The sequence below is a fragment of the Nymphalis io genome, chromosome 2 (assembly GCF_905147045.1).
Source record: "Nymphalis io chromosome 2, ilAglIoxx1.1, whole genome shotgun sequence".
In the NCBI taxonomy this organism is placed as follows: Eukaryota; Metazoa; Arthropoda; class Insecta; order Lepidoptera; family Nymphalidae; genus Nymphalis; species Nymphalis io.
This window is the reverse complement of record NC_065889.1, coordinates 11,429,703-11,455,611: the sequence shown is the minus strand read 5'-3', so window position 1 is coordinate 11,455,611 and position 25,909 is coordinate 11,429,703. Positions and strand designations below refer to the sequence as shown.

Genomic DNA, 25,909 nt, shown 5'->3' with positions numbered 1-25,909 from the left:
GTTCTTACGGAATAACTCAACAGATTTCACGATGTCGAGACATGACAGGAATTCAATTAAAATTATTTTAATTATTATTCATCTTACGTTACAGTTAACATTGATTTATATCTTAAACTTGGTCCATACGAAATGAGATGAATGTTTTTTTTTTTTTAATTTTTATTGAGACTTGAATGAGGTTCTTTTTTACCTCGAGTTTATTGATTTAGTAATATAACTTGATTTTATATAAGCGAGCGTTCCTTTCTTGATAATATTTTGTGTTAATATGAAATACTCGTAACAAGTTTTATAGTAATTTCTATGTTTTACTTGGCAGCGACTTATTTTTATAAATAAATTAAATAAATAAATACATTCTACGAAATATTAATGTTGTAGAAAATATTTATTGTTTAATTTTCAGTTATTTGATTAGTGATTTTAGTTGAACTCGTATCCAATTTATTTTTTAAGTTGTTTTTCTAACATAATGTTTTCTAATGAACCTGACTTATGATGGCGTAGGCGTTAGACAACTATATTTTTCATACATATAAAGTTTTTATATTACCATAATACGAAAATTTTATATCAATATGATAATTAGATTTAGCCTTAATTAAAAACAAACAAACAGAATTTACATAATCATAATTATTACAATAAAAATAGATTTTATCGTTAATTATTCATTATTTTTATAATCAATAATAATGAAATGCTAAAATTATTAGCAAAATACGAAGAGCTATATAATTTTTATCATAAAATAATATAAAATGTTCATATAAAGTACTTATCAACTTTAGCAGTCTCCGTTCCACGGGGTATTGATCAATGCTTTCTCGAGAATAATTTAATTATTTAGCGGAATAGGGTCCTTACTTCACTTAATATATGCATTAATAATTCGACTTGTTGCCATTTATGACGTTGCTTTTAGCTTTACTGAGTGGATGACGTGGTCGCTTTATCTTGTGTAAACGAGATTACCATTTGTAGGTTATGTAAAATTATGTAAATAAAATGTTTTTTCTCCTAATCAGTATATCCACGTACGAAACGTGAACCTTGTTTAATGTTTTTAAGTTCCATTACAATTATTTGAATTCAGGACATTGACAGATTTTTCACCAGAAACTAAATTCTCAGTCATATTCTTAGTACAATGAGAATAATAATATTTACTTCTTACAATTAAAATATTTTTTATAAGTGGTAGGGGCTTTGTTCAAGCCCATTTGGGTCGGTACTATTTACTCATCAGATATTCTACCGCTAAACATTAACACTTAGTATTGATGCGTTCCGGTTTCAAATCGAAGGGTGAGTGAGCCAGTGTAAATACAGGCATAAGGGCCATAACATTTTAGTTAACAAGGTTAGTGGCACATTGGTGATGAAGGACGGTGGTAATTATCATAAGGCGTTTTGTCCATCCGCCTACACATATTATATGAAAAAAATTAAATGTTTAGTTTAAAAATTTCGAAACGATATCAAATAACATTGGATTAAGTATAAATATTCAAATTAAAACCATCAAAGTTAAATTAATATAAGCGCAAATGTACGCTTCTTAGATTTTCATTGTGCCTCGATTTTATGGAATTGTCTTTGAGGGGATTACTTTATATTAGCGGCGTTCGTACGCAGTGAAGGATGTTCAAACGTCAGTTAGAAAGCCATATCTTATGTACACAAGATGACATGAAAGGAATATATTAATATTAAATTTTTGTTTATTTGAAGGAGTCCGTACACGACAAAATTTAGAAGACATTTTAATGTTTTATTTGCGCTTATATCACATTAAATAGAAAATTCGTGTTCATGTTCATTTGTCGGTTTATATATTCATGATAAATAATAATAATATTAACGTTGATCGCCCACATGTCTCGTTTGGCTTAGTAGCATTTCACAGCTCTTGCTAGTTCATGGTCAGCCAAGTAAACCAACCAACCACAAATTACAGAATTTCTTCATGACATATAGAATTTCTAGTTTTTTGTAAGTTTTCAATTTAGGAGCGTTCGTACCAGATTAGTCGTTTGTTGTCACGGGTTTTCTAAAAATGGATTGTAAGCCAGCTATTTATAAATACTAAAATAAAGTAAATTCTATAGTTTTGTAAATGTATTTGTATTCTTTTATATTCAAACAAAATCGAGTGGCGATTTTATGCATTTCATAGTCGTTATTTTAAATAATATTGTTTTGTTGAATTTGCACATCACGAGAAAACATCCCATTATTATTGCTATAAAGTTTTTATTTGAAATCGTAAACGACGGAAATTTATGGATTAATTATTACTTAAAAAAATAGTTTTTTAAATATTAACTTTGTTATATCCAATCTTTTTTTTCTATAGAATAGGTAGGCGGACGAGCATATGGGCCACCTAAGGGTAAGTGGTCACCAATGCCAATAGATATTGACATTGTAAGAAATGTAAACCATCCCTTACATCGCCTATGCGCCACTAATCTTGAGAGCTAATATGTTATGTCCCTTGTACAAGTTTACTGGCTCACTCACCCTTCCAACCGGAACACAACAAAAGAAGTACTTGGAGTTTGAGTCTGTTTTGCGGTAGAATATCTAGTGAGTGAATGGTACTTACCCAGATTTTCATTATGGTTTTGTTTGAATTGGCTGAAATATGACTATGATTGTTGAAGATGTCGAAAAAAGTCATGACAACATTAATGATTATACACACAACGCAATCATGCGCCCACATATAAATAATAATATTAATATCCCGGGACATTATTCACACACGGTCATAATCCCAAACTAAGCAGAGCTTGTACTATGGAAACCAGGCAACTAATATACTACGTATACTATTTTTCTTTTGTTATGTCCCTTGTGTCTTTAGTTATACTGGTTCGCTCGTCGTTCAAACTGGAACACAACTAAGTGTAGCCACTTGACGGGTAAATAAGATGAGTGGGTGGTATCTACCCAGGTGGGGTAAAAAAAAGTTATCATAGATTAACTGAACAAGTCTTATTTCTTATTCAAGCAAAATTATTATCCAGTTTTAGTAATAGTGTCTTGTGCACATTTTTTTATTTATATATTTATTTATTTCAGGGACAGTAAATATTTACACTATAAATTTTAATGAAAGTGTGTTGATTTGTTGAAGAAAATCAACATTAATGAAACCCACAACAGTATCCACATATTACTAAAAAAAAAGTTTACAATAAATTACCGCTAACGGTTGTATTAAATTTACAATATGCAGCAAGATTATAGAGATAATTACACTGAAACTAACATTTACTTTGTGGACATTTGTGGACTACGAGAAAGCCTTCGACTCCATCGAAACCTGGGCAGTGCTCGACTCATTGCAGAGATGTCATATCGATTGGAGATATATCGAGGTACTGAGATGTCTGTACAACGCCGCTACAATGACTGTCCACATCCAGGACTGTTAGACGAAGGCGATCCAACTGCGCAGAGGGGTGAGACAGGGGGATGTAATATCCCCGAAACTGTTCACCAACGCGTTGGAAGACGTTTTCAAAACGCTGGATTATGGATTAGGAGGTATGGAGTCAATGTAAACGGCGAGTACATCTCATACCTTCGATTTGCCGACGATATCGTCATCATAGCAGAGTCGCTGGAACAACTCACCGAAATGCTGCGTAGCCTAGGCGAGTCTTCCCGGTGTGTCGGTCTCGGTATAAACTTGGACAAGACCAAGGTCATGTTCAATAGGCATGTCGTGCCGGGACCGATATACGTCGAGGGGAAACCTCTCGAAGTTGTTAGTGAATATACCTACCTAGGACAGATAATACAAGTCGGTAGGAACAACTTCGAGAAGGACGCCGATCGAAGAATTCGCTTGGGATGGGCAGCATTTGGCAACCTTCGTCAAGTCCTCAAGTCGTCTATACCGCAATGTTTGAAGACGAAAGTCTTCAACCAATGCGTCTTACCTGCCATGACATACGGTGCCGAAACGTGGACACTAACTGCGGGACTAGTCCACAAATTCAAAGTCGCTCAGCGTGCTATGGAGCGAGCTATGCTCGGAGTATCTTTGAAGGATAAGATCAGAAATGAGATTATCCGGAAAAGAACCGAAGTCACCGACATAGCTTGCAAAATTAGCAGGCTGAAGTGGCAGTGGGCTGGTCACGTATGTCGTAGAACCGATGGCTGTTGGAGCAGACGAGTCCTAGAGTGGAGACCGCGAATCGGCAAGCGCAGCGTAGGTCGCCCTCCAGCCAGGTGGACCGACGACCTTAAGAAGGTGGTGGGCACCAACTGGATGCGGAAGGCGGAGGACAGGGAGCTTTGGCGCACCTTGGGAGAGGCCTATGTTCAGCAGTGGACAACGATTGGCTGTTGATTGATAACATTTACTACGATTTTGAAAGAATTTGTGCTGTTGATTTCTTGAATTTACTAACAGAACATGCAAAAATATCTATAAATTTATTTGAGACTTCATTAAGAATTGACAGAAGTAAATTTTTGTTTCCATTTTTCCGTCAATTTAATTTTTAATCGTTACATAGGTAATCAGCTGAGATGACCCAAGTGCGAGAAGCGTGACTCCACCTGATATTCATGTGTTTAATTTGTAATAATAATAAAAATCCTGGGACATAATACATACGTGGCCATCTGATCCCAAACTAAGCAGAGTTGTACTATGGAAACCAGACAATTTAAATCAGTTATGTACTACTTATACTATTTCTCTTTTGTAAATACATACTTTTATAGATAATTAGACTCAGGACAAACATACATGTTCATGCACAAATGTCTGTTCTGGGTGAGAATCGAACCCATAACCTTCGGTGTGAAAAGTACGTATCTACTAACCACGCCAACCAGCTCGTCTAATTTGTGTTTATAATTCATCTCATTCTCGGTGGTGAAGGAATACATTGTGATCTGCAGCGTTGCGAAAAAAGCTAAACAAAATTCTCCACAAAAGCAGAAGAGGCCTTAGTTCAGCAGTAGGACATTCACAGGCTGTACAGGAATGTTGCTTAAAATTTAATAAAATCGCTCCAAAAAATATTACCTCAAATAGAAAGTGAATTTGTATTTTTCCCAAAGAAGTTACGCTTAATTAAATAAATATATTAAAAAGTACGCGGAATCATAAAGACCTGTATATAGAAAAATATTAAGGCTTCATTTTAAATTAAAAAAAATGATAAAGTTTTTAACCCGACTGCAAAGGAAGGGTTATGTTTTTAAGAATTATATAATAATATTGATGCCGACGGCTTTTCTTCAATTCCTCAGATTCCGGAAGGCTACAATTTGCTTCATTTAATTAACTGATACGAACAAACGTGTTCGGAGTACTAAATATTTTATATCGAATTAATATTTGCTCGTGTTACATTTCAACCTGAACAATTATTATTAATTATATTAAAATTCATTCATATTCTAGTTAATTTAATAAGGTGACAAATTTAAATATCATTTTATGAAAATATTTGTCTATTTTCACATAAATATATAATTGTAGCATCGACTACCTCGTTGGTCTAGTGTTTAGATATAAGGTTGCAGACCCCGAGGTCCTGGGTTCAAATCCCAGGTCGGGCCAGTAAAAACTTACTGTGTTTTTCTGTCGCAAATTCTTAGTAGCAGCCCGGAGTCTGAAAGTTAGAACTCAAAGTGTGTACATTCGCGTACATTGGAAAGCACGTAAAGACGTCGGTCCTTTGCTTAAACTCTTTTCGGTCGTGTCAGATTGACGTCCCATCGGATTAAGAGAGTTAGGGAATAGCGAGTGCACGTGTGTGCATGCACACACTTGTGCACTATAATATGTCCTGCGCAGTTGGCTAATCTCTCTTGAGATTGGCGGCATGTCCATAAGGATTTAGAAATTAGGAAATTATTGTAGCATATAATATAAATTTTCGTAATATTATATTGACTAGCGCGTACAATGGTCGCATGTGGCCGAGCCGTTTGAAGCTGCATGATAGCGAGCCGTTCATGGTGTGGTGTATTATATAAGTTGGTGCCGTTGTCAAGTTCATCAATTTGGGTGACATTAATAAACTTGAATTAATTATAATATAAGCTAGAAAAGATAACCAAACATATTTGGAATATATATTAATTAAAAAAAACCTTTTTAATAAATCTATACTATCAGCGTTAATTCATTTATATTTGTTCAAAGTGAGAATATGTATATATACTTCAATAGGATACAGATCTATATATAATACTTAATATTTTTCATACCAGACGTTTTTTTAAATACATTTTGACGAGCCGAATGGCGTGGTTGGTGGATGCTTGCCTTTCACGCCGAATCTTGTAGGTTCGATTCCCACCCAGGACAGATATTTGTGTGCATGGACATGTCTGTTTGTCCTGAGTCTGGGTGTAATTATCTATATAGGTATGTATTTACAAAAGAAAAAATAGTATATGTAGTATATCAGTTGTCTGGTTTCCATAATACAAGCTCTGTACAAGCTTAGTTTGGGATCAGATGGCCGTGTGTGAAAAATGTCCCAGGATATTATTATTTTCTAAAAGTTGAAGTCAAGCAATTATAATAGCAATTAAATATGTTTGAAAATATTTGTACGTTGTCGTTGTCGTGTCTTCGACGTCGGTTGTATTTAATAAATAAATACATTTTTCCTTTTATTTATAAACGAAGTGGTTTATAAGTTACGATGATTGGCTTTGATGGAAACAGGAGAGAAAAAATATTAATAAAACATTAGGAAGTAATAAACTTTCATATTTAATTTATCTTTTATGATATTGTAATATAATTTACGCTTAGTGAAGCGAACAAAATTAGAATAACTTGTATTACGTGAGGTGAATTTGTATCATATTGTAACGAAATTTGAATTAAATAGTTTGTACCCATCTATGGCGCAGTTTTACAAATTTTTGATAATAATAATTTATAATTAAGTAGCTGCTTAATATTTTACTTAGTTCATGAAAATTTACTCACACGTTTTTTTTTAAATCAAATCAAAACGATATATTCCTTTGAACGAAGCTAAGCCATCTTATTTCACACGCACCACGTTTTTCACGACAATAACACAAAAACTTCTCATTTAATGATAAATTCAATGAACATTATATTAAATCAATTAAAATAAAATAACCTGAATTCCAAAGAAAACCTCAACAAAATTTATTATTAAGTACACGATATGAGATTGAATGGTTAAATGCAATAATTATCTTTAAATAGTATAAAACAAAGTCACTTTTTGCGCGTCTTAATTTGTTTTATATTATTTTATAAAATTATTTCTCAAGATTTCTTTGGTATAGTTTTGTCACATTATCAATAGATCCGATTGAATTACGATAATTGTAATTTCCGCTGATTTCATATTAATAGTCGAATAATTAATAATTTTCTTGTTAACGTAATTTTAATTTGCATGGCCTTGAATTAATATAACTTTTCGAGATCTTAAATAATTTAGTATTAATAATGGATTCGTGATGCAATATTCAAAAATGTCAGAAAATTATTTATCGAATCTTTATAAATCGAAATTAAGCTTAAATGAAAATAATCAATATAAAATAATCATGAACTATTGTAATGCATAATACAGCAGAGCTTTATACGTAATCATTCAAATTTATATTTATCTTTACTGAACTTGCCATTGGAATATAATACTATAGTTATGTGAGTATCATGAATACTTAATTATTTTGATGTCTAGAGATACTAACGAATAATATTTCTATTGATAAGGGTCAAAACAATTCAATTGTTCTGTTATAACCTATTACTATGAGAATGGCTTCATGTTGTACTATAAAATATAGATAATTGCCAAACAGATAAAATTTAAAACTTTGTTAATTAAAAATGACCTTTAAGCATGTCTTTGAAAATTACTGAATGTCATAAGTGTTCTACTAATATTCTTATTTAATAACATGGTAAGTTTTTATTAAATAGTGATAAGTGGTTTTAATTTGTTTTATTGCTTTAAGTAACATCAAATGATGGTTTTTTTAATAAACTAAAAAATGAAAAAATCTGTTTTCTATAATCACGTATATACTTAATTTATTACAAAAAGTAGCAGCACATTTATGGGTGGTAGTGACTACTTACCCTTAGACAGTGTATTATATATATATTTCACTACGCTGATCCACTAAAAGCGAGGTAGAATATATGATAGGTGGTAGGTTCAGGTAGGCTTTCCCACTGAAATCAATTATTCTATACATATAAGCATAGACAATAGATTGTTATAAAGAGATTTGGCGTCAATATTAAGTGCAACGTGTACATTTGGGCAGTATATGCTATAGCTATGTCATGAAAATCTTACCTTCGAGTACATAAGGCTTAAGGGGAGGCTCATCGCAGTCGAGAGTATCCATACAAAAAGTATTTTTATTGTAACTCTCTTCCGTGTCTTGTTTCTTCCAAACCTCATGGGATAGCGCAGGGACAGGTACCTTGAATGAAAGTTAAAGTACATTATTTCATTTTATTAAATATATTTAATGTATCTCCTTCATCTATTTATTTGAACAAATGTTGTAATCAAGTTTATTTTATATATCCGGATGGTAAGTCACCATGTCGTCTAGACATTGGCGCATTGGGAAATATTAAACATTCCTCAAATGACTAATGCACTACCATCTTTAGGAGCTAATATTATATGTCTCTTGTGCTTATTACACTCACTCACCCTTCCAACCAGAAAACAGCAATGCTAAGTATTTCAACTTTGCGGTAGAATGTGTGATGAGGTGGTGATTCCTACCCTTTCACAAAGCCTTACTAAGTAAAAATGTAACGTCAGAAGGAATTCAACCCTAATTTGTTTAAAATCATTGCAAAGAGTTCACATGAATATAGTCTTTAATGGCGATTGTAATTAAACTCAGATACATCGTTATTCTTCAGTTTTATTTTAACTAGCGTTTAAATTCAATTAAAAAGCCGAGATGGCCTAGTGGTTAGACAGCGTGAATCTTAACCGATGATCGTGGGTTCAAACCCGGGCAAGCACAACAGTGCGACAGTAACAGGCTGTTACAGTAGCGTTTAAATAAGATTTGTATATAATAAAATAAATAAATAAGCTTTGTATATTGTATATAAGTCAAACCGCAACAACCAATGAATATACCATATTGCATGTTTAATTAATTTACAGTCTGTATCTTAACCGTTTTAATGTTAAAGTTAACAAATCGACCAATTAATCGCTGATTAAATCTCAATTCTACTAATTCGCTAGCAGCAAATTAGCTTTCACATTAAATTTTGGGAGGGATGATTAACATTTTTGGAGTAAAGAAATTTCATTGAATTGAAGTAAAGTTTAATTTAATTAAAATGAAGCTAAGAATATTTAACTTGATTAAAAATAAAATCTTTAAAAATCACTCATTCGTGCAACTTGTCCATTTCAATGTATAAAAAATAAATGAATTTTATAGCAATAAGAATCGTGATATAAAAAAATTAAATTAATTCAACAAACTGCTTATTATGTAACTCGAAGCTTCCAAGAAATCTGTAATTACATTTCTATTTCAGAAAATATAAAACAATTTATTATTTTTTTATTGTCGACAATTGTTTGTTTAATATATTTGGTACTATCTGCTTGGTACTTATCTCATGTCTGAGACATGTACATAGTTAGGAGATTCTTTGGACAGCGTTGTTAAAAAGAAGACGAGTGCTAATTTATTATTGCCATTTTGTTTGAGGACAGAAAGGTAACGAAATTAATTAATTATATTATGAAGTGTGTTCAATTGTGTTATTTGGATTTTTAAGAGTAATTGGGTGATTACATCAATTTATGTGATTTAGTGTTCTATTTTTAAAAATATCAATTTGAGGTTTTATAGATTTAGTTTCACTTCTAGATGTTTTCTAAATATATAGATTCATTTATTATTTTTAATTAATGAAAAATATGCAATAGTGACTCTGTATGTCCGTCTGTCTGTTACGCTTTCAAGGCTAAGTCACTAAACCGAATTGGATGAAATTTGGTATGAAGCAAGCTTGAACCTTATGAAAGGCATAAGCTACTTTTTTTTAATATTACTTTTTTTTGTATACCTAACACATACAGACTTTCCGAGCCCTAACACGCAAGCGAAGCTGCGTACGTAAACTAGTGTACAATATTTTTATTTACAGTTAGCGAAATAATAACGATTCAAATATAAATTTACTTTATAAATGTGTTAAGATATGTTTTAAAGACAGTATAATATTAAGTACGTAGTTACAGACTAATATGAAAAAATATTTTTGCATCGTATATACTGGTTATTTAGAAGGTTTTTACTTAAATAACTTCACGCCACAGATTTGTCAAACTGTATGCAAGTACACATAATTGTGTATGAAACTGGCGTGTGTAATCTAAATTATACGCTTCCGAAATCACACAGAAAATAAAATATCGAGAAAAATATTTCATAGATTTGGACAAAGAAAAAAAAACATAAAAATAGAGCTTTGTAAACGAAATAGCCTCTTTTATGTTATCGATAACATGTAACAGACACATCATAGACCCTTAGGTGTTTGACCCAATTCGCCATAACTAGCAATACCCTTCATAAGAACCGAAACCCCATGGGAAATTTAACGCTGTCTTGAAAACTGAAGCGAATTTAATTAGCTCGTGTGCAAGGCGATATCTTGGTTTCATAATTTACTGGAAAAGTGTGAGCGAGATATTCTAAATTCAATTACGCGTTGAAAAGGGATAACTTTATAGATTAACGTTCAACTTCAAACATTACATGAACTTTTGATCGTGATTGCGTTTTTGTGGTCTTTCGTTACTTGAATAGGCAGACAAGTATGACGACACGATTATTCCGTTATTAACTTTATCAGATATTGAATTTCCCTTTATGTTTACATTGTAAGGGGTCAGCCTATGGTTTTGACATTGAAAAAAAAATTGCCTGGAATATTGTCAGCCGTGAAAAATATTGAATACTAGCCAATTGCTGTCGTTACACTCGTGGACATTTATTGGCGTACAGATAATCTATAACTAGGAGAGTTATAGTTTCTATATGAAACTGTCTCTAAAATATTATTAAAAAATCCACTGGCAACAAGTTCTTATATCGTTTGTACGTAACACATGAAATTTAGTATGCTTATTTGTATTGTCATCAGCAGTTTGGCTTTGCGCAAGCCAGTGAAAAGTACCACCCACTCATCACATACTCTACCGCTAAACAGCAACATTTTATAATGTATTCAGTTTGAAGAGTGAGTCAGCCAGTGTAACTACAGACACAAGGGATAAAACCTCTTAGTTCCCAAAATTGGTGGTGCATTGGAGATGTAAAGATTTGTTAATATTTCTTAAAGCGGCAATGTCTATGGGAGGTGGCCGTCTAACTTTTTTATATATAGAAAAAAAAAAGAAAAAAATAATAATAAAGCTTATCAATTGACGTCGATGCTGTTCCATTGGTGTGTGAAATATTGGCTAACTAACAGACACACGTTCATATATAAAATATTAGTAGGGTTTACAATCGACTTAAGAACTGATATTTTTCAAAGCGGGAAGTTAATATTAAAAATGACGAAGTCAACTTCTTACTAAAATTTAATCTTGATAGAAAATTACTTAAAGTAAATGAAGTTCGTGAAATTTAAAATTTCTGTTTCTAAGAAATTTAAACAATATTCTCAATATAGAATTCCGTAGATTGTAACATGGGTTGGAGAATTCATATTCCATAAAATATTCTATTATAAATAAACAATATTAGTAATAACAAATATATTTCTTGTTGGTAAGGAGCTAGCTTTGATCGATTAAAAATTTACTGCTTTGTGCAAGCTCGTCTGGGTAGGTACCACCCACTTATCAGATATTCTACCGCAAAACAGCAGTACTTTATATTGTTGTGTTCCGGTATGAAGGGTGAGTGAGCCAGTGTAATTACAGGCACGAGGGACATAACATCTTAGTCCCAAGGTTGGTGGCGCATTGGCGATGTAAGCGATGGTTAAAATTTCTTACAATGCCAATATCTATGGGCGTTGGAGACCACTTACCATCAGGTGGCCCATATGCTTGTACCCCTGTACCTATACTATAAAAATAATTATTACCTAAAACATATTGAAAAAATGACAACAAAATTTTTATAGTGTCCGTATTAACATATATTTTCACTATTAACGGTGTGTGATTTATGGTATGTATTATATTTATTTCAAACGAGACATATTTATGAAACATTAAATTGAAAATTATATATCAATTTAATTCAATTATTTCAATTATAAAATTAGCAGTTTCGATATTATCTTTAAAACTATGCAATAAGAATTTAAATATATACCAAGATAATTTATTTTTAATCTATATTATATAAAACTTTCTGGAAGTTATAATGGTGACTATTCTATTTTTAAAATATTTAATAACATATACGGTAAATTTAAAAATACACACCCTGCCATAATGTACTAGTCAATCGTCATCTACCATGTGACCTATCACCTTTTTATTAAAACATAAGTTATGATCGAATATAGTTTGAACATTATACCAAAAAAAGAAAATAATTATACATACCTGTCAACACTTATAGTGCACAAATGCATGATAGATGCTGTGCAGAGGAGGACGTCCAGGCAGATCCAAGTGAGGCAATACACGGCTGGCAGGGGAAAGTAGCCTGAAAGAAAAATATACTTAAACTTTAAGGATACTAAAGAACGATCATCCAATATTGTTGTCCCGGCACGTCATGTTTGTATAAACATACCAACTGTCATGGCGACTGCGTGCCCCCTACCGTCGAGTTACATAAAGCACATAATATTTTATATTATTAAATATTTTAGTAAATTTAATTTGTCCAACTATATCGAAAATTATTCAGCCCAATTTTATAATTTATATTTATTGATGTATTGAGATCAAAATTAAAAATTAATTTATTTGCAAAATATCACAAATAATAGCTGTGTGTGATTTAATAAACAAACATGAAATAATTTGATAAATTACAAATAATACTAGAGATAAGTTCATTGAAATCCAAGTAAGTACCATTACTAATAAATGTACATATATAACATATTTAAAATTTGCCATAAACAACAATATTTACCATAAAATATAATGTTTTAGAAGTTAATGACATCATTTTATTTATTTTAATAAGACGGAAAATGAAATTGTCATGACACTGCAAGCAGTATACAGTTCTACATAAACCGTCATAAGCTTGGATCTAAGAAGTACAGGTTTATACATTCAAATTATAAGCGTTATAGTTAAAGAACAAAAGTTGTTGAACGAAAAGTAACTCGTTTGTTTTATTTTTGGGTTTATTTGCTCATGGAAGTTTGTGTATTCAGGGCGCGTTTGCGTGAAAAATTATACAGTCATTAGTATCAGATTTCGTTATATTCATTACTAAAACACTACTAGTGGGCGATTTCTCAGTAGCTGTTTTATTACATAGTAATCAATGAATTCGTGGAAAAGAAACGTTTTTTCATTCGTTCGGGATCGTTTAAAAATTGAAAATAAATTTTAAAACCAAGTCCAACCCAAGTCTAAGACGTATGTAACGGCTTAGACTTGGGACATAATATAATTACATTATATAATATGATTGGAATTAAAGAAGGACAATGACAGTTTGTAGATTTCTCACTGCTGAATTGCTTTTGAGGAGAAGGTGGATCTTTGAAGAATTATGTTACTCATTCCACCAACTGCTACAATGCAGTGCAATATATGGTATCCTCGTGATGTTTTTTTTTAAATTTATTAATAACATAAAATAAACGAGAAAATATAGTAGATAATCGTGCTATTGTAAATTTTGTAATCAAAAAACCTTAAAACTTATATTGGCTCACCAGGTCCGAACCTAGAACCTCAAGTTCTAAAGTAATATAAGCTAGTCACTGAACCAATGCTTATTCATCTTACGTCTTGATCTAAAACACTGTAACTTGCTTTATTAAAACTTCGCTGATCAAAGTTAAAGTTTAAGTATTTTTTTATTACATTATCAACATCGAAAATTGTGTTTGCAAAGTATGGCTATGATATTTACCTGTGCTCGATTACTTTTTCATATTATATTAGTTTTTCCTTGCAATATTCATTTTTAATACACACATTAATTTTAGCATTCTTGATGACTCATTTATTTGAATTGGCTTAAACAAAGTTAAGCTTTACAATAAATTTTCCAATATTGCTAATTCAATATTTTAAATTTAATTAAACTGGTAATTATGATGAGATTATATTTTATTTCCTAAGTATTTTTCTATCTGGATCATAAAATGTAATAACAGTAACAGTACAACAGTAACATCCTGTTAATGTCCCACTGCTGGGCTAAGGCCTCCTCTCCCCTTTGAGGAGAAGGTTTGAAGCTTATTCCACCACGCAGCTCCAATGCGGGTTGGTAGAATAATATGTGGCAGAATTTCAATGAAATTAGATACATGCATGTTTTCTCACGATGTTTTCCTTCACCGTCAAGCACGAGATGAATTATAAACACAAATTAAGAACATGAAGATTCAGTGGTGCTTGCCCGGGTTTGAACCCACGATCATCGGTTAAGATTCACGCGTTCTTACCACTACGCCATCACGGCTTTTTTAAACCCGTATTCGCGCAGTTAACGGGGGTAAAATGTAATATATATTTTTAATTTTTAATATATTATGCAAGAAAATGATACAAGTATATGATACTAGATGTACCGCGCGGTTTTACCAACTGTAAGCTTTGCTGCTAAGCCATGAGTTGTATGGTGATATTCTCTCTCTACAAATAAACCATGAAATGATTTATTGAACATCTAATTCAAAGATTTTTTAAATTCTACTAGAACTTATAAACAAATTCTTCAGCTTTATATAATAGCATACATACGTTTATTTATTTATTTATCGAAATCTCACATCTATCATTACGTGTAACCCAAAGCGACAGAGTGAAATAAATTACCGCAGGTTTAAATTGTGGAATGTACTGAGAAATCCAAGTACTATAGAAGTAGAGTAATTCAGGTAGGTGAATAAATTTATCAACAACAATAAAAGTCAAATATCCCATTACACGAACTTGAGATATTTTTCAGCCTCTTATCTTTTACAAGATGATTTTGTTTGTAATCATTATTTATCTTGGATTTACCTAAAACTTGACCTAAAAATTAAAACAACTCACCGAAGTTTCATCAAAATCGGATGAATTTAAGGTCACATTGTGTACAAACATTCATTTTTATTTACATAAATATTTAGTAACAGTCTGTGAATGTCCCACTTCTGGGCTAATGGCTCCTTCACTTTTTTGAGCAGAAGGTTTTATTTCCATTACATCACATAGATAGATATTTATTTAGTAAAAAATGTGAAGATGTTACGATTAATAAAATCGTATGAAACTTAAATAAAAAAACAAGCGATTTTACAAACAAGCGATTTATAATTTTCACGTAACAGTACTAGTTAATAATGAACCATTATAAGAAATACCTTGAAACGTCAATCACTAAATATTAACTAAACCACAGCTGCTAAAACACGAAGCCCAATCTTCGAAACGAATACAAAGTTTGTACAAAAGCAAAAGCATCTCAAAGCTGTTTGCTAAATTAGTTAAAATACTTCGTGGTTTCAGAAATTAATTCAACGAATTATATAAGAAAATGTTGCTTTAAGGCAATTACTGATTGTGTAATTGTGGATCAGATTTAGTGAGAATGATTTAATTTTGAATGATTTAGTGAGAATGACATTCTTCTCGAAGCTTCTTTGTTTATTAAATAATTTATTTTATTATTATTTCATTTATATCTCCAAAAAATTGTGTTCCTTTTTTTCGCGTCTTTTTTTCATTTCGTTTCGCTCCATCGTTCTATTATTTCATTATTTATATTATAGGTAAGTGGGTGGGCAAATGTGCTACCTGATGTTAAGTTGTCACCCACCCATATACGTTAGGCGGTGTAAGAAATATTAACTATTATTTACATCGCTGACGCCGCCAACTTTAGGAACGAAGATGTTATGTTCCTTGTGCCTGTAGTTACACTGGTTCACGCAACCTTCAAACCGGTACACAACAATACTAAGTATTGCTGTTTAGCGATTGAATATCTGATAAGTGGGTGGTACGTACCCAGACGGGCTTGCACAAAGCTCGACCGTATAGTATAGTAAAGTAGTATAATTGTATTGTAGAGCAAACAAAAAAAGAAATAGCGATTTAGTTTATTCTATAGAGATTCACTGCCTCATTTTACGCACGAAAACAAAAAAAAATACGAAGTCTTATTCTAATATTTCGATTACAGCTTAGGATCAAATTCTGATCCGAAGTTAGATGTCTATTCGTTAAAATTAAAAAGAAAATATAAAAGTGATGTCAAGAAAGTCTTTAATCATACTTCAGACAAAAGCCTCATCGCTAATGAAAAGGTTGGAACGTTATTCATTATGCTATCCGATTGGGATTTCGCGGTCGAATACATTTATTAGTATTCATTTCTGAGATCTATCGTCATTTCACATTTTTTAATTTTTTACAAGCGATATTTCAGGATTCTTTTGTTAAATACGAAACCGTTTTGGTTCAGTGTGTGAAAGCTAAATAAATTCATTTTTTTTTACATTTTTTCATTTTTTACCAGCGAAATTTCAGAATTCTTTTGTTAAATACGAAACTGTTTTGGTTCAGTGTGTGAAAGCTAAATAAATTCAATTTTGATGTGAAACATATGGGGAGCGCCTTGGGAGTGAGACGGAATTGTATGCCGTGACGGAAAAAGTCATGAAGCTAATGCACTATATACTTCGTTGCTATACATTATTATAATGATAAACAAATTTTAGTTTACTATCAATTTTTTTTAATTAAGATATCATATTTGAGATTTATTTATTGCCTTTTCATATATAATATTCAAGTCGTCGCGCTGTGTACAATCGACCGTACTTGATACGTTTTTGTTTATAATTTCTGTTATTTTCGTCACAATTATTTCTCGCTTTTATTTTGATTTCAGCGTAGGCGTCAAATCTACTAACGCCCCTCAAAAAAATAACACGTATCCCTGTTTGCAAATATATTTTTCTTTGTTTTTTTTTTAACTAAATTGGTGTTCAATTTGTATTTTTTTTAATATAAAATGTTACGAAGACCTGTTAGAGATTTAGAGTGCTCGATGATAAAGGTTCTGAAGATTCCGACGCCTACTTCCAGACGATGAAAATTTACCCTTATCAAATATATATATTTTGTACTGAATGAGATAAGGTGATAAGATGGCAAAAATCTAATTACAACAGGTCGAGACGTCAGGAACAAAATATCTCACGGAACATTCTTGGTTCGTAGCAAATAACGTACATACGTTTACCAACGTTTGAAAAACTTTGGAATTTATTCATAAGTGAAGATATTATTGGAGAAATAGTGAGTCATACTAATGAATTTATACAAAAAAGGAGTTCATCGTACTATTGAATATGCGAGAGCAAAACAACTGATCATACCTACATAAAAAATAGATTCTTTTTAATTACAATTGCAATTAATATGATTTTCTTTATAACTCAACAGTATACTAACATGATTGTATTTTTTAGGATGCGTAAGCGATCCCGTGACGCCCCTTCGACAAGACGGAGTGAGTACCGCTGGTTTTTTAGTGGGTATTCCGGCGCCTTCAGTGCCGGCTAGTCCCACATACCACCCCACCTTATGTGGGGTAAACGCGTAAATGCGTTTTTCCAGCGAAAAAAAAACATGATTGTATTTAAAAAAAAAATAAGTGTTTTAAATTCCTTAAAACTCTAATAGATATTCTGAATTATTTCAGTAAATATCAATTTTGATTTTTCACATCTTTCGAGCGTCACGTGTTATCGACTATATTTATTTTTATTAAAATGATACCTCTGCCCATAGACAATGCCTTCTATATAACATCGTCGATGTGCTTCCGAAAATAGTATAAAATCAGTTATATCTCTTGTTTACATTTCAAAGATTCACTCAAGCAACAATCCGGTTGTTACAGCGATACGAAATATTGATACTTGATGGTATTACCGGTGCTAAGATTGATACAGGTCAAAGTCAAAGTCAAAACATTTATTCAATATAGAATCAATACTATTACTTTGATTGCAGAGCTAGAAATTTTAATGAACTAACGAATGAAACACAGTGGGATTATTTTCGTTATCAACAATAGTTATAATTAATATATTTATATGAAAACGGAAAAATATTTCGACAACTGTAGTTGTTAATAAAAGGTGAAAATAAATCACATTATACGGTTTTACACTAAGTGTTCATATTCTGATAAGCCGATAAGATAAGAAAAAAAAGCCGAGATGGCCCAGTGGTAAGTGGTAATGCGTGAATCTTAACCGATAATCGTGGGTTCAAACCCGGTCAAGCACCACTGAATCATCATCTCGTGCTTTACGGTGAAAGAAAACATCATGAGGAAACCTGCATGTGTCGAATTTCACTGAAATTCTGCAATCTGTATATTCCCCCAACCTCATTGGAACAGCGTGGTGGAATAAGCGCCAAACCTTCTCCTCAAAAAAGAGAGAGGAGGCCTTTAGCCCAGCAGTGTGACATTCACAGGCTATTACGGACGAACGGACGGATCCATATTCCAGCCGAAATGGAAAATATTTTTTATAAATAGAAACAGCATGAACAATTGAGTCAGTTGTCCTTCGTAATTACCAAATTATAAAATAAATTGATTAAAAATTTTGTACACGATAATTTCTATTATTATTTTTTTAAACTTAATATTTTATGTAAACATTTATGATTTATTTACTGTTATTCAATTATATCAAGCTTACATGAAACAAAATTTTAATTTTTCTTATAGACAAACTTAAGTTTAACTAAAATTTAGTTAAGCAAAATTATTTTTATAAAAATCGTCTATTGGCATCTAACTGTACTTGATATAACTTTATAGAAATATATCATACGAGTATATAAATGAATTCCTATATAAAACATCTTTAATCTTTTACTCAATACCACTATCAAGTATTAACATATTTTTCGAAGATAGCATCCCTTTGAAGTGCAATGAGATGCTACGAGAACACCACAATGATATTGCATGAACTTCGAACTAACATTCTTATATGAGAAACATGAATTGAAAAGCAAGAAAACGTTTTGAAACGTCTATAAAAGATTCATTTTAAAATATAAATATTTATGAAGGTATTTTTGAAATGAAACATCTTTGAACGCGACGAGAATAAATTTTCAACCTTTCGATTTGAACCGTTACGTTTCTAGCATTTTGCTTTTATCACATGTATAGAGTTGCCTTTTTTAAAGGTATATTTATGGTATTTAACGTTCGAAGTATGAGGAATCGTTAAATAGAAATAATTTGCGATAGATATTTCTTTAAATAAATTACAATAATATTTTAAGAGCTATAATTTGTGTGTGGAATACATATACATTAAATTATAGGAAGCCACAGAATGCATATTATATAAGTAACAGGAAATATTAATAAAACAAAATTGACTTTACTTTAAAACATAACAATTTACAAATTAAATAAACATTATATATTAAAAAAATTTAAGATTAAAAAAAAAGATATGAAAATCCAATACTAAAGAGAATAAAGTTTTTTTTAAATTTATTTAAAAAAAAAATGTTATTACACGTCACATGAATATTAACCGAAGATTCATACTACCGAGTGTTAATACTAGCATCAATGAATTTTCATGTGCTTAATTTGTATTTATAATTCATCTCGTACTCAAGCACAGCAATTTGAAATTTATATGTTACTTTTTACTGTTTACATTTCTTAAGGAAATCAAATGAATATCAACTTAAGCGAAGATTGCGGGCTTAAGCCCGCATGAGCACTACTTGGATTTCGTGTGCTTAGTTTGCTTATATTTCATCTCGCACTTGGCGCTTAAGGAAAACATCGTGAAGAAACTTGCATGTGACGAATGAAATTCTGATACACGAGATTTCGCAAATTCGCATTGGGGCTACAAAACCTCCTTTATGTGAAGAGAGGAGCCCAGCTTCAGCTTTGAGACTGGCTCTAACGACCAGTAACAGCCTGTGAATGTTCTACTGGTTGGCTAAGGCCTCCTGTCCCTTTTTGAGGAGAAGGCTTGGGGCTTATTCTACCACGCTGCTCCAATGCGGGTTGGTGGAATAAACTGTGGCAGAATTTCAGTCAAATTAGACACATGCGGGTTTCGTCACGATGTTTTCCTTCACCGTCAAGCACAAGATGAATTATAATCACTTTTTGGCTCTAGCTGCTACAAGTTTATTAATTTTTAAATAATATAATATAAAAAAAAAATTGTTTGTATATTTAAATTGTTGTGATTCAACTTTAAAATTATGATTTAATCTTTGTTTATACAACTGATTTTTAATACGTCTATTATATATTGTACGTTCCTTACGCAGTAACTGTTTAACATATTTTAATTGGATCGGAATAATTTACGGTATGTAATCTGAATTTATATAATAACTTCCAACCCGAGTATGCGAATACAATTAATATTATTTTTATTTCATTTTTAAATAGTGATTCAAATATTACTTTTATAATATACTAGTTTCCGCAGGCTGTGTGGGTAGGGGGGCGGAGGCAGCTGTTAGGTACCATACCTACTTATATAATTTATATTACGCCAATATTTATGTTTTGAATTATTTTTAAAAGAACATAAAAATTACATTTATTAGTTATCTCTGCGATTGAATACCAAACGATATATGATTATATTATATACACATGTACAAGTTTATTTCATCTTTAAATTAAAATTGTTCCATGTGTCATTTATTTGATTTGTAAATTCACGTTAAAGTGAGTCTTCCGCTTCGGCATTGAGGGTTCGATTCCCGTCCTGAGTTTGGGTGTATTATATATAAAAGTAAGTAGTGTATTTTATACATTTATACATTTATAACTTCTATTATGTATGTAAAATCTAAAAAAGGTTTATCAGTTGGCTGTTACCTATATCACGGGCATTAAGTTGCCTACCTTAAGAAGAGAGAACCGTGTTTAAGAATATATTTATTTATATATGTATATAATTTATGAAATCAGTAAGAAAAAGTAATAAAGTATTAAGCTTGTTATTTTTTTGAATATATTACGTAATTAGATTATACTAGGACATTTTTATCTTGAGAATATTTTATAATCTCGTTTTAAGTATTTAGTATTACCACAAAAGTGCCTATGTGTGCGTCTTATGTGACGTTCAGACTAGTTAAATCAGTTTCATCAAAAAATATATCAATAAAATTTTAAAGGCAGCAAAATTTTATTGAATTCATTTGAAGCGTGTTCAGTTCTAATTTCAAATTAACAGTAGTGTTTGCGTATGTATGTATGTAAACGTTAACGCATTTTTGTTGCAATTTGCATATGTGTTTGAAATAAATAAATGATTATTCAGACGCAGGTGTCTTTAGTGTGAGTATATTCAAATTTCGCTCTATCATGGTTTTGTGTGTACAAGCTGTTGTGCAAATTACCAATGCAAATATCTTGTAATTGTTAGCCTCTTGGGAATTCGAATAGGCTTAATTTAGCCGGCGTCAAGTAACGAGCTACAATATAAATGTACTTATGTAGTGAGTATCTATTAGAATAGTATATTAGAATTGCTTGTATTTATAAATTATTATTTATTCAAGGTTTTTTTATATTCCTAAAGTTATTCAAGGTTTTTTTATATTCCTAAAGTTATATGGGCGAATAGTAGGAACGCGTGAATTTTAAACGATGTTCGCTAGTTCAAACTAAGGCAAGCACTATTGAATTTTCATATGCTTAATTTGTGTTTATTATTTATTTCGTGCTCGCACATATCGTCAGGAAACCTACATGAGTGTGTCTAATTTCACTAAAGTCTTGCCACGTACATCCACCAACGCGCATCAGAGCATCGTGGTTGAATATAATCCTTCTCCTGAAAATACGGAGACGAGTTCTTAGCCTAGCGTCAAATGTAGCGACAATAAGACTTTATAAGGTTTCTTACGTGACTATATTTGTATACTGTTTTATATTTCAAATTAAATATTAATGGATAAATAATAACCAAAAGAGACCTGTCAGTAAGACCTATATATTGAACGAATGGTTTTTTCTTTGTTCCAAGTTAATTTACAGTATTGAAAATCATTAGCGTGATCTATTTTCATTTACTTGTTATCGACAGAGTATGTAGCTGCATGAAAAAGATTGGTCAGATTTTTACGACCACTGCCTACCTGACACCACTCCTTGGGACTGCTTTTGCTATTTCCTCCTTCCTAAAACCTCTTAATCAACTCTTCGACACCTAACGGTTGATTTATATCTATATGTTTCGAAATGAAACGTTTCACTGTGACGTATTTTTGTTTTCTATTTTTAATTTCACATTATTTTCAAGACTAAGGAACAAAACACGCGATATATGCATTTAGCTTAATCGCAAATAGTGAGTGACGTCACCGTCGCATCAAACCCTCGATCGTTTATCAAACTGACCGTAGTCGTACCTCGGCATTGAATTAAATTTAACGTCTTAAATGTCTTCACTTATGAGAATTTTACAAATGTTTTTTTTTTTAAAAGACATGTATATAAAAATAAAAAAAAACGGTTTGAATTATCAAATCATCATTATTTTATAAAATACTATAAATGTCAAGGAACTCTGTCTGTTACGCTTTCATGGCTAAACGACTAAACCCATTTTGATGAAATTCAGTATGAAAAAAGCAATACTACAACACAAGAAAGAAATTACTACAAGATAATAAATATGAGAAGAAGGCCAAAGGGGATTTTACTATTTATTTTTGCCACTGACCTTGGGAACTAACATTTTATGTATCTTATGCCTATAGTTACACTGGCTCACTCATCTTTAAATCTGAACACAGCAATACTAAGTGATTCAGTTTCGCAATAGAATATGTGATGATTTGGTTGTAGCTACACAGATGGGATCGCCTCGTATAAAATATAAGCCAGATAAATTTACAAAAAAAACGATTAACAAATAGAACTCAGGAAAAAAGTATTTTTCCTGAGTTCTATTTGTTAAATTAGTATGCTATGGTACTGTATATAATATTAACCTATATATAAATAAAATCAAGAATAACGCTAAAATACTGGTGAAATTGTATGAGCGAGCGAGCGACGTTGGGCAATGTAACGTCACGCGTCGATCGGTCGCTTCAGAATAGAATTTAAGAACTTGTAACTTTAAAAAATTGTAAAAAATTCATTTTTGTAGATATCGTAAAAATTATTTCGCCAATATTTTTTATATTTTAAATATGATTTTTTGAGATCATAAAAAATAAGCCCATTTTCCAAATTGAACGAATACAATAAATGATGCAAGAGCATTGTATTACATATACATAATAGCTCTTATAATACTTGATAACTGAGACCTTATATCATAATTGAGGCAGATCTTATACCACAATACGATAGCAGATATTCATCAATTCAAGTAATAAATGGAGTCTACGGACGGTAAATATGCGTCTTACTTCATAAACAAAGCGTCTGATTATTAAATAGATGAGCTTATAGTGTTTAAAAAATTGTAAAACACATTTTAAAATATGAATTAAAATAGTCTTAGCCTACAAAATTTCCCACTGTTGGGCAAAGGAAATAGCTTAGATTTCTCCACAGTTTTTCATTCGATGCATATACAGATTACGTCACTATGTTAAACTGGTTTAGCTCTTTCCGTCATTATTGATTTGACTTTTGACGGAAGAAAACACAGTATTGTTTAACAAATTTTCCGCTAAACAAGTATTATAAGTAAAGTTAGAACCACGGTTTGCCCCCACTGCTAAGATTTAACATTATAATATTTATTACTTGATTAAATTAATTTTTTGACAGTCTTTTACTTCCATAATATTGTACAAACATATATTGATATAAATTTGAATTTGAAACACCAATTACTTTCATGTATTTCTCAGACCGAGATAGCCTAGTGGTAAGAACGCGTGAATCTTAACCGATGATCGTCGGTTCAAACCCGGCAAGCACCACTGAATTTTCATGTGCTTAATTTGTGATTATTATTCATCTCCTATTTGATGGTGAAGGAAAACATTGTGAGGAAACCTGCATATGTCTAATTTCAGTGAAATTCTGCCACATGTGTATTCTATCACCCACATTGGAGCAGCGTGGCGGAATAAGCTCCAAACCTTCTTCTCAAAAAGGGAGAGGAGGCCTTTGTCCAGCAGTGGGACATTCACAGGCTGTTACTTTACTTTACTACTTTTATTTCTCAGAAAAATTAATTATTACTAGAACAAATTAATTACTCTTCGAAAAATCATCTCGCTTTAAATAAGATATTGTAATAAAATTAACTAAATTATTCCACTTAAATCAGCAAAGTGTAGCTCATTTGGATTAAATATAAAAACATTTCCTTTGTTATCAAACAGAATAAAAATCATCTCATCAGTTTAAATAGACGTTTTATTTCAGTAATTTATACTTATATACTGTTTCTAGCTACCTTTCCCAACTTTGTATGGTTTTAAGGATTTTAACCCGTGTTAAAATAAATATTTGCCAACCGATCTATTCGCCCGCACGTACAGTGGTAATGCATCGTACAACACACATCGCTGTTTTAACGCGTTTTTATTTTATTTTTATAGAATAAATAAAATTAAGGGTAGGCGGACAAGCATATGGGCCACCTGATGGTAAGTGGTCACCAACGCCCATAGACATGGTGTTGTAAGAAATGTTCACCATCACTTACGTCGCCAATGCGCCATAAACCTTATTGGTTTGAAATAATCGATTTATATTAATATATTTTGATCAGTGGCGTAGCTAGGTGGACAAGGGCCCCGGTGCATAAGGAAAGAATCGGGCCCTCATCTCCGCTTTTCGCGTACCTTGAACTTATATTGACCTTCAAAATTATAGATAGGAACAAGAATAGGAAACATTGAGTTCAACTTATTCCTAGAAGGCTAAAACCATACGTCGTCTCTATGAGGGATAGAATCTTTATGTGTTGAGTGTTAAATAGAAGAATATGAGAATAATAAAACGACGACGCACATGACTTATTACCAGGGCCCTGGTGCACTGCACCACCTGGTCCTAGGATAGCTACACCACTGATTCTGATAAGGATAAGCTTTAAGAGTTTTTATTTTGTTTGTGATTAAAATCAACGTCGAAAATCAGAATAAGTCTACTTACTCGACAGAAGCATACCGCACTGTATTTGTGTACAAAATTTGACATGTTTTTGTTTAGGAGTTTCAGATAAAATAGACAGCGAAAGATGGATAGTAACACACGATAATGATTCTGTTTTCGTTTTTATTCTTGTGAGTTTAATACAAAAAAGGCATTTGATGTCTTGTCCAATCAAATTTTATACTTCGTTGAATGAGAAAGTAAATATATTAATAAATAATACTTACATTCGATTTAAATAAAGATGTTTTGCTTTATGCCTGATAACTTTACCCATTAAAATTTTCTTTGGAACTAAAGAGACACCGTTGGATGTCTACCAAAGAAAACCAGTACAAAAAGACACATCTTAAAAAGTTGGATAAATATTCCGTTATAAGTCACGGCTTTTAAGTTTTGTACAACAAATTTTTTCATTACGTAAAAGTATTTAAGTTTTTTGCAGGTAAAGGAACTTAGTTAACAAAGAAATACCCAGACAACATTTTCGTATTTTTTATGGTGAGCCACTAAGCATCTTACAACTAAGATATTG

At 31.6% G+C, this 25,909-nt stretch overlaps 1 protein-coding gene across 1 annotated transcript in view; it reads right to left on the bottom strand.

The window, feature by feature from the left end:
* The window catches only part of LOC126775039 (5-hydroxytryptamine receptor 1A-alpha), a 43,481-nt gene that overhangs the window by 14,405 nt on the left and 3,167 nt on the right, over positions 1-25,909 (bottom strand). Inside the window, exons 2-3 of the mRNA XM_050496770.1 lie at positions 12,624-12,726; positions 8,355-8,484 (exon numbers count right to left, since the gene is read on the bottom strand). Of these exons, the coding sequence (XP_050352727.1) occupies positions 8,355-8,484; positions 12,624-12,726 (233 nt within the window). The remainder of the gene's footprint in view (positions 1-8,354; positions 8,485-12,623; positions 12,727-25,909) is intronic.